Raw genomic sequence first — 19,318 nt, 5'->3', positions numbered from 1 at the left:
TGTTCTTGGCTTAAAGGCACATGATGCAGCAACCTCATTAAATCTAAGCAAGACTGGGTCAGGCCAGCACCCAGAAAAAATAAGTCTGCCTGGAAATCCTTTGTGAGCTATTTAGAAGATCTCTGGAGGAATGGAGTAATATAAATGTAATAATTTAAAACAGAGATGGCAAAACACACTAGGCCACAGGAATATATGCCAGGAAAGAAGCATCAGGCTCTGCATGCTTGGCTATGATACAGCCAAGTTCTATCTGTTTGCTGATTCTCACATGCCTCTTCCACTCACAAAGTGATGTATGGGTTGGACAGTATGCACTATGCCCAGGAATGGCACAATGGACAAGATATTGATCACTACTGCTCAAAATAAATGTGTCTGGACATCTTCTACATTTAAATAATTGGTAGGAATAGAACATATCACTGCATTGTTAAATGTGCATATACTAACTGGTTAAGTTTAAAAGAAACCTCAGCAACAAAAATGCACTTACCAATGAGGCTTCCCTTTGCAACATGGAATTCATTTTTCCCAGAGGAAATCCAGACACCACTGCTGTTGACTGCAAGTAGGCTTGGTTGACACTGAAGCTGCTGTGACCAGAAAGTTGTGCGCAGTTTGTCTGCCACCTTCTCAACAGGAGTCTGGGCTGCTGTTGCTACTGTTTGGGTTGCATGGATTATTGTCTGGAAAAGGCTGCTCTGGTCAAACACAACATAATCTGTAATGCTTACCTGGGGGAGTTAAATACACAAAAGGACTAATTCATTTTCAGAGAACATTAAGACCTCTCTTGTTACATCACAGGAAGACTCCATCAAGAACAACAACTCTCCTTCCAACAGCATACAGCCTTTCATTATTCACATTTTTAGGAACATTTCATCTGGCGGGGTCCAGGAAGCGGGCCTTCTCTGCAGTAGCTCCCGCCCTGTGGAACATGATGCCCCTGGAGGTGAGATTGGACCCATCGCTCCTGGCCTTTCAGCAGAGTCTGAAAACTTGGTTCTGCCGCCTTGCTTGGGGTGGAGAGGGGAATAGATCTACGTGGGGATGGTTGCTATAGACCACTCCTCCCACACTTGGACTGTTTTAGATTCTTCACCACCTGGATTCTTTATTTTTACCTTTATTTATATTATTTATTATTGCATTTTATTCTGTGTATTTTATTGTTTTAATCAATTGTTGTAAACCGCCCAGAGTCCCGCGACGGGAGGAGATGGGTGGGGACAAATTAGATAAATAAATAAACAAACAAACAAACATTTAAAAAAATCTTACACATGACCCCAATTGGTATCCAGCCCTTCAAGGCTCACTGAATTTAATATGAAAATGTATGCGTCAATCTACTTCTTCAGGTGGACTTGGAAGACTTAAAGTATTTCTTTTTGGCTGGAATATATCTCAAATTTGCAATTATTCTGACTTTGATGGGGGGAAGAACTGGCATGCAAATTGTATCATTCAGAGTTCTGGATGCCTTGCATGTGACTTATTTCAATTTCACACTTTGGAAGTAGGACAGTAAAAACTGCTGAGAGTACTACAGTGAGCTGTGTGGTGTGTTAACAAGAACATTCAATAGCTTGGAAATATCCCAGCAGATTTAACAGTCCCTTTAGAGACTGTTAAAAAGAGTCATGCTCAACAAACTGGATGCTGTATTAACAGCAGCAGTACAGCATACCCTTTTTAAAAAAGGAATATGCAAGACAGACGAGGGGACAAAAATCCTGTATTTGACAAGAACTCTCTGATAGCCTGCTAGTCCAGCCAAAACAAGATGTAATGTCTCAAAAAGATACAGCCATCTTAAGCCATGGAAGCCACCAAAAAAGTGAATGATTGAGAGAAACTAAGTTTAGGAAGCATTTCTCAATCTGGCACCATCACATGTCACAGTTTGCAGTCCTGGCAGAAGATGAAGTTCAATTCAACTGGAAGACACCAGATTGGTAAAGGCTATTCTAAGGGAATGCTACATTGTGAAATTAAATATTTAAATATCTTCCTGGCAGGGGTGCCTTCAAGTCAGTCTTGACTCCTGGTGAATGCCTGGACAAGTCCCTGCAGTTTTCTTGGCAAGTTTTCAGAAGTGGTCTGCTATTGCCTGCTTCCTAGAGAGCAACTGGCCCAAGGTCTCCCAGCTGGCTTTGTGCCTAAGGCGGGACTAGAACTCATGGTTCCCAGTTTCTAGCCTGATGCCTTCACCATTACACCAAGCTGGCTCTTATCTTCCTTTTACTAAAGTCCAATTACAAACTTGTGGTTAGTAAAATCAGCAGGAAACAGCCTTTTGAAGATGCCTTGCATTCAAGGCTTATTTTTTCTGGAACCACGGGAAAAGGCCTTCTCCTGTGTAGCTGCCAAGCTGTTATTCATTCCCTTGAAAGATGGTTTGGTCCCCACTATCTTAAATTTAGTAAATCAGTAAAGCTGCACCTCTTTCATCAGATTTTTTAAGATAATTTTAGTATTTTATTATTTTTAATTTGTATTTCTACATTTTTATGTTCTGTTTTGGTTTTACATTTTGTTATGTAGTACCTTAACTGCTTGCCAGAATAGAAAGATAGAATATAAATACCTTATTACAGTGATTGTTGTTGTTGTACCTTCCATGTCCTTACAACTTTCTAACATATGTATTCCTCTGTACTGTTAAATGAATGTTTGTTTGTTTGCTTGTTTACTGATCAGATTTGTATAGCCATCTGTTACTATTCTGAATGTGGCTAAGTTTTGCTTTACAATTTGTAAAATATGTTTTATAATTATTAGTTTTGTTAATATTTTTATTTTCTATCTCAGAATTGTTTTCTTTCCTTTTTTTCTTTTTCTTTTTGAATTGTTCAATGAAAGTAATAAAGCTTATTGATTGGTTGAATGTTACCACTTTTTTCTTGGTAGAATATCAAGACTCCCTTCCCTCATTTTTGGTAACTATCTTATCAGGGCTGGAGCTCTAGATCCAGAATCTGATTATAAACATAATACAGATTTATGAGTAGTATTCCTACAAAACAAAGAAACAAGATAACCAATGGATATCTACGTTTAATTAGCAAATGAAGCATGATTTCATCACTATCTTAGGAAGGCAAGCTCTGATAGGTTTCATTGTATGGATCTTCCCAAATCTACTTCCTGAGATCTTTTGACTGGGATTGAATCCAGAATATCATGAATGCAAGTAAGAAATCTGAGCTTCACCACCAAGTAAGCCCCCTTTGTACTGGAAATAGAATAGGAAATGCCTACTTGCCACCAGTGGTTGTCATCCCCTTGTGGTTTCTTTGAAACAACGCCAGTTCTAAACCACAGATTCCCATGGATATCTAAAATCCATATGGTCTGTTGGTCTCCAAGAGTAATACACACCGGCTCTAGACCTTGCATTTCACTGCAAAAACAAGCAACATTTATTTATTTACAATATTTATACAACCAATTCCTTAAGGACTTCTGTCAGTTTACAAGACTGAACATAAAATCATTAATACTACCATGCTCAGTTTTAAAATCATAAATATTTAATGCTAATTAAAAGTTCATTAGAAAAGCTAAATTTTAACAGCCTTTCTGAATCTCTTTAGGGAGAGTGCCATCTGGATCTCGGTGAAGGAGGGGGTGTCTCTCAATATAATTCTGAACAGTACCCAGAAGCCTACTGGAAGCCACCATGTTGACTATAAGGCTAATGTTATATGGCACTGGTGGATCTCAGCAGTAAATGGACCACTGCAGCCTGCAGCAATTGCAGATGCCAGACAATTTTCTAAGGCAGCCTGACATAAAATACATTGCAATTGTCAATTCTAGAGGTGATTAAAGCACAGATGACTGTTGCCAAGGCTTACTAATATGCTTACAGAAAGTGTTCCTTCTTCTCAAAAAAAATACCACCCACAGTGGAATCTGTGTGCATTCCCATTCTATTTATTTACAGTTCAATATACTAAAATCAAAATGGTCTGATATAATGTATTATTTTAGCCAATGGGCACAACTTAATATTTGCAGATAAATTTTATTGAAGGAAACTGAAACTTACATTCCACCGATTATAACAATGATTACTTGATCATGCCATTGCTCATCTTAAAGATATCCAAACGTTACTTAGTGCAAATTAAATACTGCTAAATTTAAATATAATCTATATAATCTAAAGAGTTAATCAATCTGCTCAAGTCTTGAAAGAGCTACTAGCATAACAAACTACACAACTGTTAGCAGCCAGTCATGAACAATCTGCAAAATTGAGACAGGTAACAGAGTTTGGTTTTCCTTGGGTCAGAATTCATTGTTCACAAAAGGCCCTGAAAACCTGGCTCTTCCCCCAAGCATCGGGGTTGCAGATGCGGTCGAGAGTTTGGTTGGTCTGGCATCTGGTGGGAAGGTTTGCTCTGTTTTTATTCCATTGTCTTCTGCCGAGTTTCAAAACAATACTTTTTCTACCATCTAACAAAAAACCAATAAAACCTGATGTCCTAGTTGGGAAACTGTCTTCTCCCGTGATGCAATATGTTGTCTAAACACATGCAAGTCCAAACTAAGATGATGAAAATGCCGGTCCTTGCAAAATCAAGAACTGTTACAGGACATGCCTACTGATTAAAAACTGTTTACCTTACAATGTCACATTTCCACTGTTCTCCTTCAGGACAGAAACTGCTTACTCCCTCACGAAAGAGAAGTACACGCTGCTCAGTTAGTGCCCAAATTACATTATTTCTCGCTGTAACTTGTGATAGTTGGTATGGACAGTCTACCTTTACTGCCCTGGCACAGGGACGATCCACACTGAGTCCTTCAGGTAAAATACAGAAGAGCAGTAAGTGCATCACTTCGTTTTTATATTTACAATGTTTGCCTTCCCAGTTTTTTATTTCCTTTCTATGTAATTTATAATCTATTTGGAAAACAGATCTACCTTTCTTTATGACATTATTATATCCATCCCCAGAGTATGTTCCTTTAATATATTTCTCTGCTCTGTGCAATGCTGGTTCTTTTCAATTGTTTTCCAGTCCCATTCATATTTACTTAGTCAAGCCAACAGCAAAGTACTGCAGGATAAAATTCATGCCTTTATAATTACCATATACAAGCAAAGAACCATAGTTTTGACCAGAGTTAAAATGCACTGTCTATATTTATATAGCCCTAATCTATAACCCTAATTCCTAACTTCCTCTTCAAAGTGTTCTTTTCCCAGATCTGGATATATTATGGGTTGCTAAAAGTACACTTACCAAATGCATTTATATACAAACACATACACACACTGTATCTGTATCAGAATTTTAAAACAGTATATAGACAGCAACAAAGCAACAGGCACTGCTCCCATTAGCAGGATTACAAACCCTCTCAACAACAGGATTAAAAGGTTTTTATATTTTGGGGGGCTGGGATTTGGAAATATTTTGCCACTGAAGTTGGCCACTGCATGTAAGCAAATATCAGACCCTGTACAGTTGCTGGAGCACATATGTGCTGCCACAGCAGGGGCAAAATATATAATCTCCCCACCCTAAGTTTCACTGCAATCTTTGGTAGAGCTTCCAAGAGTGAAATAAAATTTCTCAGGGAGAGGGGAGGCACAGTTGGCTAGACATCTGAGAATTCCTGCAGAACAAAAACATACTGTATTACAAACCAAAATACTTGCTGTGAGAACCAGTAGTAGCTCACAGAAAAAAGCTGGCTGTTCAATCATCACAAACATATTTCTTCATTATAATGAAGTACACAAGCAAAGGCAAAAGAATAATCAACTCCTGTTTTGAAATTCTAGAAATGCCAGAATATTTTTTCCTAATCAATAAAGGAAAAGTCATCCTGGTGTTAGATACAAAGCTCTCTAACACAGAAATGACTTTCCCTATTGATGCTGAGGCTATTTATTTATTTATAATTTCTATTTCTATGGCTGCCCACTCAGACACAAATCCCTTCCACTGCTGAATTACTTAGCACCAAGCCTGAAAACTGTGAACACAAATAGATGCTTCCATGTATTTGCTTGCTCATTAGTATCACACAGCAGCATGAACACAATGGGCTGGTTCCAGACTTAGTAAGAATGAAACCCTGCTAACTGCATGCTTCTGCAAGCAGGGGAGAGAAATATGCTGATTCCCCTTCATCTGTGCAGCCTTGTTTGTGTCTGAAAAGCCAGTCTACTAGATGAGGGAATCCTATAGCACCATGTAACAAGTAGGTTGACTCATTGCCATTGATTATTATGCATTGCCTAGAGTTGTTTAAACTAAGGCGTTGTAGACCAGCAAGTCTGAATTTCAAGTCAACAAGCCCATGAGGGACTTTTGACTAAAACTATTTAACATGGTTGAAATCAAACAGTAGCAGGCAATTAATAATCTGTGTTTGGTTTTGGTTTTCAAAAACTCTCTACTTTCAGGGAACATTTTCATTACTATTAATATTTTTTGCATTAATATGTAACAAAGTTGTGTAGAGCATTTTAGGTTGCAGTACAAACGAGCAAAGCTTTGCCATCACTTCATAACAGAACTGCAACTGGACTCCACAGTATAATCAACCCATTGTAGGAAAGACTAATGATGAAAACAAAACGTCTTTCAGGAAAAACTGTCCGCCTTGCTTGCTCAGAACTTTTTATTGAAAAACCTCCAGTAATTTCTGAAGCATCAGAGGATTCTCCCAGAATGTAGTTTAATAAAAACGTAACTCCAAAGAAAAACAAAGACTAGCTCATATACCTGTCTGTAAATACAGATCACCATTTGTTCGGATAATCCAGGCTGTGTCATCACTCAAGGATACAAATGCTGCTTGAGGTAAAGCTTCATACCAATGACGTTTTCCTCTGATAGTTACTTTGCCACAGGCAAAAGCTTTATTGCTTTTTTGCTCAACCTTCCACAGAAGAGTCCCTGTGGAAAAAACCTCACATAAATAAAATTATTCACAAGAGAACACCTTTAAATCTAATGAATTTCTCTTATTTGCTAGCAGCAACTATTTTAAAGTCTAAGACAGTCTTCACTAACCTGGTGACAGACTGGCCACCAGGGCAGTGGGGACAAGGGGGTGGAAGTATGGAAATTATACCCCAATACATGTAGAATGCAGCAATTATGAATGAACACACACAAGGTTAGGTTCTTCAGAACAGCCACAAGGCAGTTGTAGAGTTGTAGAGAACAGCCACAAGGCAGTAAATACAACTCAAAACATGAAAAAAATACTAACTCAAAGTAAGCTTTCTTCTCAAGTGTCCAGCCAATGAATAAAACCATGCACTGAATTGCAAGGCAAGCTCTGCAAATAAGACTTCTTGCTGATCATTCTTATTTCCACAATTCCACATTACAAAGAAAGTACAGATATAATAAGTACAAGGAAATGATATAGAAAACATGTATTATTCCTTCTTTCTCCTAAACGTTTTTTATTTATGCCATGCCCTTTAAACTGTAAGCCTGAAGCATTGCTGTTGGTTCTTTTTTGCATGCAAATAAAATGTACAAATTAGAAACAAGCAGTCTTGTACAGAAATGCAGTAGTCATACAATAGATTCAGTGTGCTTTAATTAGATGAAGAATAGCTACTTCTAATGGGGAATAATTTGTTCAAGCAATCACTTAGGACAGTTACAGAGTTTCATTGGTAATAAACACACCTCTTGTAAAAGAGAAAAAGAGGTTTAATTAGTATATCCATCTAATGGCACTGACACTGATGATTAGAGAAGGTGATGTTTGTCATATACTTTGTACAGAGTAGACATATGGAAATGCCTAATGTTCATTAGGGAAAGCTTGAAAGCTGAAGAAAATGGTGGGACATGGACATAATATATTTGCTTAGAGAGGACAAAGGAAAGGAACAGAATATAAAAGGTTATAATGATTGCTCCTGAGTAAAGATAACACTAAAGACTTTATTTCTAAATTGATCATGGGATAGGCAGAGAAACACTGTTGGCATACATAGTATCCTAGCTTTATGGATTTAAGGGATGGAAAAACCTCAAGGTCAAAGCCACAATAATCTGGTATAAAAGGAGGTGTAAAGGCAGCTAACAGCTGAATATATAACTTCACTATTTTCAGGACCAGGAATCAGTCTACAACTGCAGGATGTTTTGTTGATAAAAACACTAGAACATATATTTCCTTCACTTCACTTATTTTTGTGGGCTTCTGAGAGGACATTCAAATATCTGCAATCTGAGCTAATACAGTCTAGAATGGCATTTCTACAAAAGATAGTTTGAAATTCCTTATTGATCCTACAATATTTTGAAGTACCCATATAAATTGAACAAATAAATAAATGCACTCAACTCATTCTTCTACCCAAGGACAAAAGGCTAAAAATGCAAATCTAACTAACCTGAAGGAGAGACTGCCATCTGCTGGACATTATCTTCAAACTTCTGCCAACGCAACCCAGCACTAGGTAATGCACTACAGTACAGGCCGCCTTTGTAATCCAAGCACCAAATGTATTTATCGGAGACAACTAGACTCAGTATTCCATAGCCAGGACCTGCATAGCCCATCCAGCTTTCTGCAAACTAAAGACTGAAGGGTTAGAATAAGCATGATGTATCTTCATGGCATATGAAAGCTGCCCAATCTTGAAATTATAGAAGGGCTGTGTTTTTAGCGCATTTGACAAATGTATGTTTTAATGTCTAATAAAGATTCTTGCGTGATGGTTGCAAAACAGGCAGTTTAAAAGTCTCTGGCAATGGGGATTAACTATTTATTCAGTGTGAATTTCCCAGGTTTATCATCAACCCCCTAGAGAAAGTCATAGCTTGTACAATATCCTAAGTTCTGAAATACAGTTTGATGATTGCAAGAATATTCTGAAAATCTCAAATAGTGAGACAGAAAAATAGATATTCTAGCAAAGTTATGATACAATAATGGATTAGGTTAATTCATTTAAGTAGCCAAAAGAAGAGGAGAATTGTTTGTCACCAAATTGTCACCATCTTCATGATGGTCTCTCATTCTTTCCTGTTGCTTAACAAAAGCAAGCAAAATATGCTCCTGTTCCTGGATTTGAGATTCTGATTGCAGATTTTTTTTTAAGTGCAGTTTTTTGTGAGTCAACACTCAACTATTTTACCAGTAAACCACTCAGCAATACTCTGAAGACTAGCTCCAGTATTTTAAACAGAGATGATGTTATGTCCATGGGAAACAGCATGCCCATGGAAACCTGTCTTCAGGGCCCTTGCTCCACCTAATTTAATTTTAATACTGTTTTAATTCAAATAATTAAATGGTAATCTAGCATGCTGAAAGTAAAGCACCAGCCTCCAGCATCATCATTTCCAAAGCTTGTTCTCTCTAGAACTCTTAGGAAATAAAAATGATGACTGTCTGCAGCATAGTGCTTTGTTTGGACATATGCATACCTACTCAGAAAAAAAAAGGCAAGTGTAACTCTGGGGGGAATATAAGGTACAACCTTGCCAGCTTGCCTTCAAGTAAAAATGGGTCTTTCACAACATGCTTTCAACATTTCAAATGTGCCTATCAGCTAAACAATCTTAGTGATTGTTGAATGAAAAGATGTAAGAAAATAGTCACTAGTTAAACTTTAAAAATGCATGCAGAACTCAATTCAAAAAGAAAGGCTTTCCTATTTCTCCTGCAACATTTCAGATTCTTTCCAAAAGCAACACTTGTGGCTGCAGAGGTCTCTAGGGAACAATATGACCGTAGAAGGGTATACAGCAACAGTGGGGAAACTGAAGGTTGATGTAAATGCAGCTGTGTTCCAGTCAGATTAGAGAAACATGTCACAGTGGTGTTTCTAAGAACATACCTGATCAGATTTTGAAAGCACCCCTTTCTCAACACTTGACCTGACTTTATCCTGGGGAAGATGGCAAGCCCCCATTTCTGTCACACTTGTCTCTGAAGTTGAATAAAGCAAGCCATGCCCATAGATGTCCTCTTCATCACTTGATGCACATCTCTCAGCTCTAGCACTGTGAGTGTTACTCATCCATTCACTGGCATAGCCAGTGACAACTCCTTCTTTGACATCCTGTCCAGGTAGCATCCTCTCTTGAGGATTTATTTCTTTTTCAGAAACAGCAGGATGATGCTCAGTAAGGTTTCCAGGGACTGTGGGTGGCAAAGATGGTTGCTGCTTCATTATTTCAACAACATCACTCTGAATAAATGTTTCCTCAGCACAAAAAGATGTGTCTCTATTTACAGATATCCCTTTCCCAGAGCTGGTCTCTTCTAGGGAAGTCAAAGTACCTGGCAGACTTAATTCATTTAAAGTGCACTCTGTTTTACATACAAGAAGCAAATGCTCTTCATCTGGGGATATCTGCTTTGGGCTGGTTTCTATTTGTTCAGACAGAGGGTTCCAGTTGTGTTCACTTTCATCACTACCCGTTTTGTTTTCCACAACAAGCAAGCAGGAGCTGGAATTCAAGGAATCCGTAGTAGGTGATGCATCTACTTCATTCTTACAATTAGAAAGTTTCAGCAGTTCCAGTGCTTCCTTATTGTCATCAGGTGTTAGAGCAACTACCGACTCGAGAGACTGAAGTGCACTGAATGTCTCGCTATCATCCTGTGTTTCCACACTGAACACACTTTCCTGTTCTGCAGAACTGATGCTTAAGCAGTCTGTGGTGCTGCCTTGGAGGCTAGAACTAATGGAGCATGATTTCACATTTAATATCAAAACACTATCAGTGAAGGCTTGCTGCTCATAAGATGGTGTGCTTTCTAGAGAGCTTGGATTTCTCCTGGTGCCATTTTCTAAATTCAAATGCAGTTGGAAAAGGTGGAGGTAAGAGAAGTTAAAGGAAGGAAAGGAGAAGTTTATTAATCAAGAGCCAAATAACCACAAAGCAAAAATTAAATTGTTGAAGTTGCAGCTCATTCTGACTTTACCCAAGTGTGCCAGTAGATTAAACTGCCTACCTGAACACTAGCAATAACAGAAAGACATTTCCTCTAGTTTCATGCACTCTGAGTATGCAAGCGGTGCCCTGGATAAGAATACTAGAGGTTGTGGTTGTAATAAATCTGGAAGGCTCCAAGTTGGAGAAGGATGTCATGGAGTATTTTATGGCTACTTTCTAAAGTGAAAATGCTACTCAGGGTTTCAGCCAAAGAAGTCCTCATCAACTCTACTTTTTAAAACTTATTTAGCTGAAGAAACTAATTAAATTAAATCAGGGTTCTTTCATAGAGAGAACACACATTTTACCACTAAACATGATACTTCCAATTGCAATTTTAGCACAAGCTTAACTAATATGTTGTAGTACCTAAGAGACTGAGCCCTGAATCAGGAAGCCTCTTTCCTCTGCCACAAATTCAGTGGGAAGCTTTAGGATGGTCTCACTTTGAGCCTGAGTTCCATGTCCATCTCTGCACTATAAAATGGTGGCATCACTGATCTACCTTCCCAAGACTGCTTTAAGACTGGAAGAAGATAACACATGTGAAGCATTTTGGAATCTCTGAAGTGCTACAAAAAGGCTAGTTTCTGCTATGATCATTCCCAGCAGCAGGAATAAAACATAAAACCCAATACTTGATTCCACATTTGAAACTGGCAGAGTCACACATTTCATCCTTCTGCTTTAAAAGCATATTGACTCTGTTGTGTAGGTCCCACGGACCAAAAGGCACTGAAAGCTAGCTAAAGACTTTAAAAAATCCAATCAGCTATAACATTTACTAACCAATTAAGCCAGAATTACCTGTGTAAATGACAAGTGCAGCCTGAATCAAAATAGCCTCACCTACATGTGCCATGATCCAAAATATAAATATATTGTTAAACCACCCAAACAAACCCAAACTCTGTCTTATTCATGACAAATGTATAAATTCATTCATTCTGAGATACAAAGATTAACAATGGCAAAAAGAGTTTTAATTTTACAGCCTATTACTTCTGTTATATACCATTAGATCCAAGTGGAATTTTACAGGCTACATACAAAAGAAAAGAAAAAAAGAATGAAGAGGGCAAGAATTAGCTTTCCTAGCTAAGCGTTTACCTGGCTTTTTCTTTTTCTTCTTTTTCACTTTGATTGGTTTTATAATCAGTTCCTGGTTGAAATCTTCTGAGCTGATCAGGCTCAACCTCTGTGAAATTTGTGGATCTGTTCTCTGTATTTCTGATGATGTTTGATCCCCATTGGTCAAGAAACTGGAGCCACTGTCCACAGAATTCATGGAGCTGCTCCTGCTTCTTGATTCACTGACTACAGAGCAGCCTCTTCTTCTTGGGTCATTGCTCAAATCCCCTAGTCCGTCTAAGCTCTGTGAGCGAATTTTCTCTGCTATCAATGCATCTTCCAGGTCAGTTCTTCCTACAAAGCCATTTTTATCACCAGGTGTTTGTGGTGAAGAGAAGTTACTTAATTTTGGGTTTGCTTCTGGAGAGGGATCAGATGAGACAGATGCAACTACTGAATGTGGCCTCTCTAATTTTGGGCTCAAATCAGATACCAAGCTGGTCAATTGTGAATTTATATCTGAAATGTGACAAATTGATTAATATCAGATGGCAATTTACAGGAGCAAGAAAACACAATGATGATTTATAAAATACAAGCAGTGTGACACAAATGGCTAGAGATATTACTCTCCCCCGAAGCACTTGGTGGGTGAACTTGAAGCAGTAGATTCAAATTAGCGCTTCTTCACCCAACATACAGTACATAGTTTACTCATAGATTTTGCTGCTTCCATTAGCATATATGTGTTTTAAAAAAGGATAAACCAATCTTTCACAAATTTGCTACTCATGGTAATAGCAAGCATACATAAACAAATCTGGGGGAAAGTAAATTGCTTATACATTTCCCAGAAATATCCATCTAGCTACTGCCAAAAAAAGGATACTGGACCTGAGAGCATCATTTATATAATGTGCGTAACATCTGATATGTATGTTTTCTGTACAATGAATATGACAGTAATGAGAAACTGACTAGAGAAAGAGCTAAGACCAAAGGACTAATATATTATGAACAGTAAGCAAACTCTCTCTAGTGACATACAATCTTATATAAAGATCAGGTTAAAACCTCTATTTTCTTAAAACTGTTCTGCCTAGGCCAGAATGAATTCTTAGTGACATTTAATATGAACTGGCAGCATTATCAAGGAATAGTTGCAATGAGATGGATAGCCATATAAAAATGAAATGAAATCTATTCATGCTTTAGCGTAAGAAAGGCTTTCTGCTCTGTGTCACTTGACACTAAGTCATTTGACTACTGAGAAGATCAGATAAACAGTGGAGAGTTCCTGGCTCTCAAATGCACCCTGATGTGCTGCATAATAGCATGTCTCTGGCAGTGATGTCCATCTCTAGTCACCTGCAACAATAGTTAATGGAGGTTTGCTAATAAGCAGCTCCACTTGGAGCTTTATGAATGCCCCTTGCCTCTGACATTTGACTGCTATGATGTTAAGTTTAAGAAATGACTATTTTTAGTTGTTTGACTGAATATAGCTTGTGTTTTTATATGATGGTTACTTTATTATGGTTATTTTAATTTTTTCCTTCTTTTGTATGTACCTTGTCCCAATCTGTGATACAGATACAGCAGGGAAGAGTTAGACATATTTTAATAAAAATAAATTAATGAAAGAATACAAGAATTTTCATGACACAATCGTTTTATATACACTATAAACTTAATATGCAAACCTAGTGACACCAGTCCTTCAGGTCTGCTTGAGATTCTAATGACGTCTCTGTCTCCCTTTAAAAGAAATATCTCATTTTCGGTACAGGACACAGATACTATATCACCACATCCTTCCAAACTGCCAATCATGGTCTGTGAAAACAAAGAAAATGAAAGAGAAGATATGACTATATTAAGAATACAGTTTCTACTTCAGAGTTTTTATTTTTAATTGTATAGTACTTTTTGGAAAGCAGTGTTATACAATCAAGAAAAGGAACAAAACAGTAACACCGAAAATAAGGAAATAATGCAGGTATGGAATGAGGATGATTCATGTGAAGCTTTCATAAAAGCATGGCACAGAGATTAATTATGAAAACTCAAACATGAAACAGTTATTAAATGCATGTAAATGCATGTAAAGTCCTTTACTGAGGTATCAAAAAAATATTTTCGTTCACACACGTTCACTCTACAGGGATTATTATTTACCATACCATCACTTACTTTAAACTTAAACCAAATATTTGTGCAACACTAATTCTGGGTCCCATCCTGAGTTGGAACACAGTACAAATTTTAGTTTGGCTCCTGAGTGAGCGATGAACAATAATGAACTGTTTTCAAATATAATTTCCAACAGTAGCATCAGGACTAATAAATTATCATATATACTTGCACATAAGCCCATTCGTGAATAAACTGACCTTCAAATTTTTAACCAAAGTACCATGAAAAATGTGCTACCTGCGGATAAGCCGACTTACCTGTGGATGGGCTTATACATGAGCATATATGGAAAATACAGATACTTTTAAAAAGTATTACCATATATACTCACAGATAACCTGAACCCTATTTTGGGGGTGAATTCTGGCATCTAAAATTCTTGGCTTATAGACGAGTACATACGGTACATCACATGGTTATTATTAAAGATAGCAGTGCACTCTCCATATCAGTAGCATGCTGTCATGTTCACTGATTCAATGTAGTTTATACATCGTAACGTTTCACATGCCATGGCGCTGACGCACGTTTCTGTTTGGGAGGGAGCTGCTGTGAGACCTTGTACCAAGCTCTGTATCTGAATTCATTACAGTGGAATGTGTTTGGGTTATGTTATCTGTTCAAGGCCTTTTCCCGCAGACCATCAGAAACCGTTAGGAGCACCTGGGATTGTGAACTTGAGAAAGTTCTACGGGGGGAGGGATTTCATTTGCACCGAGGGTTTTTAGTTTGCATTTGGCGCACTTTCATCATTCTCAGCTTTCTTTGTGATCCTGCTTACTGTTCTTTAGTAAATCAGATATCTTTGAATTCCTGCTCATGAGTCTGATAGTGTTTTAGAATAGGCAACCATTACACATGCTCCTTCTAAGCATTTTAAAGCCAACTAAAGCATTGCAGTTCAGACATACGTGAAATATACAGATCTGAGCAACTGGAATTGATACACATTATTTGAAATTCACTACAATTGTTGGAGTTTATTTTTTTAATTCAAAAATATCTTTCCTTCTATTTTCAAGCACTGGTGTCCTCCCAAAATAAGGTAGCAACTTTCATATCCCCAAGTATATAAAGCATTTTTTTTTTTTTAAACAAAAAGTCTGTGGCAGCAACAGACACATAGTAGTATGTAATGCCTAAACAAAGGCTTATAATGTAATTGCTGAGGGGGTAAAAATTGAAAATTGTCTATTCACTTTTCTGTGACCATTTCTAGGAGCTGCAAAAAGTAGTTTGAGAACCATATGCACCTTGCATGCTACTATTCAGTGCAACACATACCTTCAAATCAAGTTGCAAAAAACCTCCAGTGAATTACAAGCCAAAAACTTTGCAGAAAACATTCTTCACACTATTCCTTTCTATCATGTAGCTATCTCAGAAATTAATTACAAATTCATCACATTCTGACTCAGCTTTCTTACCTGGTTTACTGTATCTAATATATAGATGCTATATTCATTCCAGCTCAACACCCATCCTTCCTGGGAAAAGCAGGAAATGAGTCCAAATTGTCTTTCAGGGAAATTACAGTTGCTCTTACTAAAGGATTCCACTCGGGGATATAATTCAAAAGGCTTCATTCCAGCAGCAAATACATCTTTCAGAAGATACGTTGCTTGAACCGTCCCGTGAACATCTGATTTCCAAAGGCGAATCCCAGGCCTTGTAGCAAAGAGCATTAGGTCACTTTGCTTACACAGCCCAGGTATAAAACATGCGCCAAATTTGCCTGTACTAAAATGTAAAAGCAAAACAATTATTGGTTCAGACAATCATATCTGGGAATGGAGAAGCAGCAATCAATGCTGGACATAGTTAATCTCCAAATTTAAACTGATAAAAGCTTTGCAAGTAGCTACCACCAAGAAAAGTAATGATTCTTGGATTACAAATAACTGTTTGTACTACATCTGCAGTAAAATTATTTATTTATCACATTTTTCCACTGCCCATCTCAACAATGACTCTGGGTGGCTTACAAGCAAATTTAAAGCAGTAAAAAATTAAATGTGGTTTAAAAAAGATACATTATAAAATATACATATACAAATATACTAAAAACTCTGTAATATAAAATATGAGATCTAAAACCCAAGATGGTGAGATCGCACTCTTGATAAAATTCCCCAAGCCGCATCAAGGTGCCAGCCATCCCCATGACAAACTATCCCCCTTCCCACCCCAAGCAAGGTGGCACAACCACATCTTGAGCCCCATTCGGAAGGCCAGGAGAGTGGGGGCTTGCCTTATCTCTGGGGGTAGCTTATTCCAAAGGGCAGGGGCTATGGCAGAGAAGGCCCTCTTCCTGGACCCTGCCAATCGACACTCTCTCATGGACGGGGTCTGTAACATGCCCTCTCTGCCTGACCGGGTGGGACAGGTCAATGTGATGGGGTAAGGCAGTCCCTCAGGTAACCTGGACCCATGCCATGTAGGGCCTTAAAGGTGATAATTCAACACCTTGAATTGGACGTGGAAGCAACAGTCTATACTGGAGATGACTAGGGCATGAGTGACTGACCAGAGGGACATAACTGGTGCACAACACGAAGTTGGGCAAAAGCTCCCCTGGCCACAGCTGCCACCTGCTCTTCAAGCAGGAGCCATGAGTCCAGGAGAACCCCCAGGTTCTGCACCGGGTCTGTCTGGGGCAGTGCAACCCATCCAGAACTAAAGATGGTAAGTTCCCAGATGCAGAGGAGCCCCAAACCAACAGCCACTCCATCCTATCAGGGTTCAGCTGAAGCTTGTTGTTCCCCATCCAGACCCCTACAGCCTCCAGGCACTGAGAGAGGGTAGCCACAGCATCACTTGTCACCGGGATGGAGATGTATAATTGGGTATCATCAGCATATTGATGATACTTCATCCCACGGTGATGAAATATCTCACCCAGTGGTTTCATGTAGATGTTAAAGAGGAGCGGAGAGAATACCGAACCCTGTGGTACCCCACAAGGAGGGGCCGTGGGCTGGATCTCTTGCTTCCTATCAACATTGATTGGGACCGGCCATAGAGTAAGGAGGTGAACCAGTGCAAAACCGCGCCACCCACCCACAACTCCCTGAGCCAACCCAAAAGGATATCAATGGTATCGAAAGCTGCTGAGAGGTCAAGAAGAGCAAGGATGGATGCACTGCCCCCATCCCGCTCCCACCAGAGATCATCCAAAAGTGCGACCAAAGCTGTTTCCATCCCATACCTGGGCCTGAAACCCAACTGAAAAAGGTCCAGATAATCCGTTTCATCCAGGATCCTCTGGAGTTGCAACACCACCACTTTTTCAACCACCTCCCCTAAAAAGGGAAGGTGGGAGACTGGACAAAAATTGTCCAGCACGGTGGAATCCAGTGATGGTTTCTTGAGGAGAAGGTGCACCAGCACCTCTTTAAAAGCAGTTGGGAGAGCTCCCTCCCCCAAGGATGTATTCACCATCACCTGGACCCACCCAAACATCACCTCCCAAGCTGCCTTCACCAGCTAGGAGGGACAGGGATCTAACTGACAAGTGGTCGCATTTACAGTCTGAAGAACCCTGTCCAGTTCCTCATATGCAATACATGAAAATGAAAGACAAGGGCTGGTATACAAAGATCTTTATGCATGTCCTAAAAATATTTTACTTCTACTCTCCTGTAGCCCTCTTTGACCTCCTAGATATTGCTCCCATGGCCATAGTATAATGTAGTATAATGTGTTGTAGGAAAACTGGAAACTCCATCATGAGAATATTTTTAGGGAGGAATGAAACCATTGCTTAGAGTTGTTCAGATACAGGTGCTGAATATTTCCCAAAATGGGGAGAAGGACTGAAAAGAGAAGCCAAAAAGATTTTAATCCAGTTTATATAATAATAGAAAAACCCAAAGTGGATATATATAATTCAGGATACTAAGGCGCTAACCAGACCTTCGGTGTGTTGCTTTTGGTGTCAATGTACTGACTTTTTACATGAAACAAATTTTAAAAAAAATTAAAAGCCAGCATAGGTAAAGGTAAAGGTTTCCCTTGACGTAAAGTCCAGTCGAATCCGACTCTAGGGGGCGGTGCTCATCTCCGTTTCTAGGCCTTGGAGCCGGCATTGTCATAGACACTTCCGGGTCATGACGACTCGGAACGCCGTTACCTTCCCGCCGAAGCGGTACCTATTGATCTACTCACATTTGCATGTTTTCGAACTGCTAGGTGAGCAGGAGCTGGGATTAACAACGGGAGCTCACCCCGCCGCGCGGTTTCGAACCGCCGACCTTCCGATCGACAGCTCAGCGGTTTAACCCGCAGCGCCACCGCGTCCCTAAAAGCCAGCATATTGTGATGCAAAGTGCCGTTCTCCAGTATATGCATCATCTTTCAATGGACTCTATAAACATTCATAGAAAATAAAAATGAATGTTCACTTTGCCAGGTAACTTACATAGGCGGGGTGGGATATTATTCTGGTAAATCAGTTTCATAACTGGTTACATCCATTAATTTGTGAATTAAAAAGCTCCCCAACAGCCATTTTACAAGAGCACAACATATTCTTGAAATTTCAAATGTGCCGATCAGCCCAAAAAGGCTAATGACACATCCTAATCCTTGACAACTGGAAGTATCTTACATTTTCAGTTAAGCATACTATTTTAAATGCAAACAGTACTTGAAATCACACAATGTTTTTAAAATAATAATTTTAGATATTTTTAAAGAAAATTAAATGGGTCACTCTGACAGTTCAAACCTATGTCTATGAGTTTTAAATACAAACTTTTCTTCAAACCAAAATTTAGTAATTACTTTTTTCTGGGCTGAGTTCCAACTTGTTTGACAGATTTTTCTTCAGTATAAAAAAGTATACTTCGCTGTGAAGTGGAGATCAACAATACTTTCTGGCTATAATCTAGCTGTACAACTGAAGATGGTTCTTCCAATATCAAACTGGAATTGCAAAGACCCTAGAAAGAAGAAAACATGGATATAAAGCCCTCTGTTTGAATAGTTTCAGAAAAAGAACCTGTCAGTATTTGAAGCAAGCCTGAAGGTCTATGAGTGCTTGTGTTAAAGGTGGTTCAACTAAAATTCAATCACATGACTGGCCCCCACTG

The 19,318-nt window shown here is 38.8% G+C and overlaps 1 protein-coding gene across 1 annotated transcript in view; it reads right to left on the bottom strand.

Annotated features, from left to right (window-relative positions):
- Positions 1-19,318, bottom strand: part of TECPR2 (tectonin beta-propeller repeat containing 2) — a 49,356-nt gene that overhangs the window by 23,037 nt on the left and 7,001 nt on the right. Inside the window, exons 5-14 of the mRNA XM_063290351.1 lie at positions 19,011-19,168; positions 15,653-15,965; positions 13,733-13,865; positions 12,069-12,548; positions 9,854-10,812; positions 8,402-8,585; positions 6,762-6,935; positions 4,642-4,822; positions 3,271-3,412; positions 497-737 (exon numbers count right to left, since the gene is read on the bottom strand). Coding sequence (XP_063146421.1) covers positions 497-737; positions 3,271-3,412; positions 4,642-4,822; positions 6,762-6,935; positions 8,402-8,585; positions 9,854-10,812; positions 12,069-12,548; positions 13,733-13,865; positions 15,653-15,965; positions 19,011-19,168 — 2,965 coding nt within the window. The remainder of the gene's footprint in view (positions 1-496; positions 738-3,270; positions 3,413-4,641; positions 4,823-6,761; positions 6,936-8,401; positions 8,586-9,853; positions 10,813-12,068; positions 12,549-13,732; positions 13,866-15,652; positions 15,966-19,010; positions 19,169-19,318) is intronic.

The sequence above is a fragment of the Candoia aspera genome, chromosome 1, assembly GCF_035149785.1.
Source record: "Candoia aspera isolate rCanAsp1 chromosome 1, rCanAsp1.hap2, whole genome shotgun sequence".
In the NCBI taxonomy this organism is placed as follows: domain Eukaryota; kingdom Metazoa; phylum Chordata; class Lepidosauria; order Squamata; family Boidae; genus Candoia; species Candoia aspera.
Note: the sequence above shows the minus strand (reverse complement) of the source record. Positions and strands in the feature narration are given on the sequence as shown.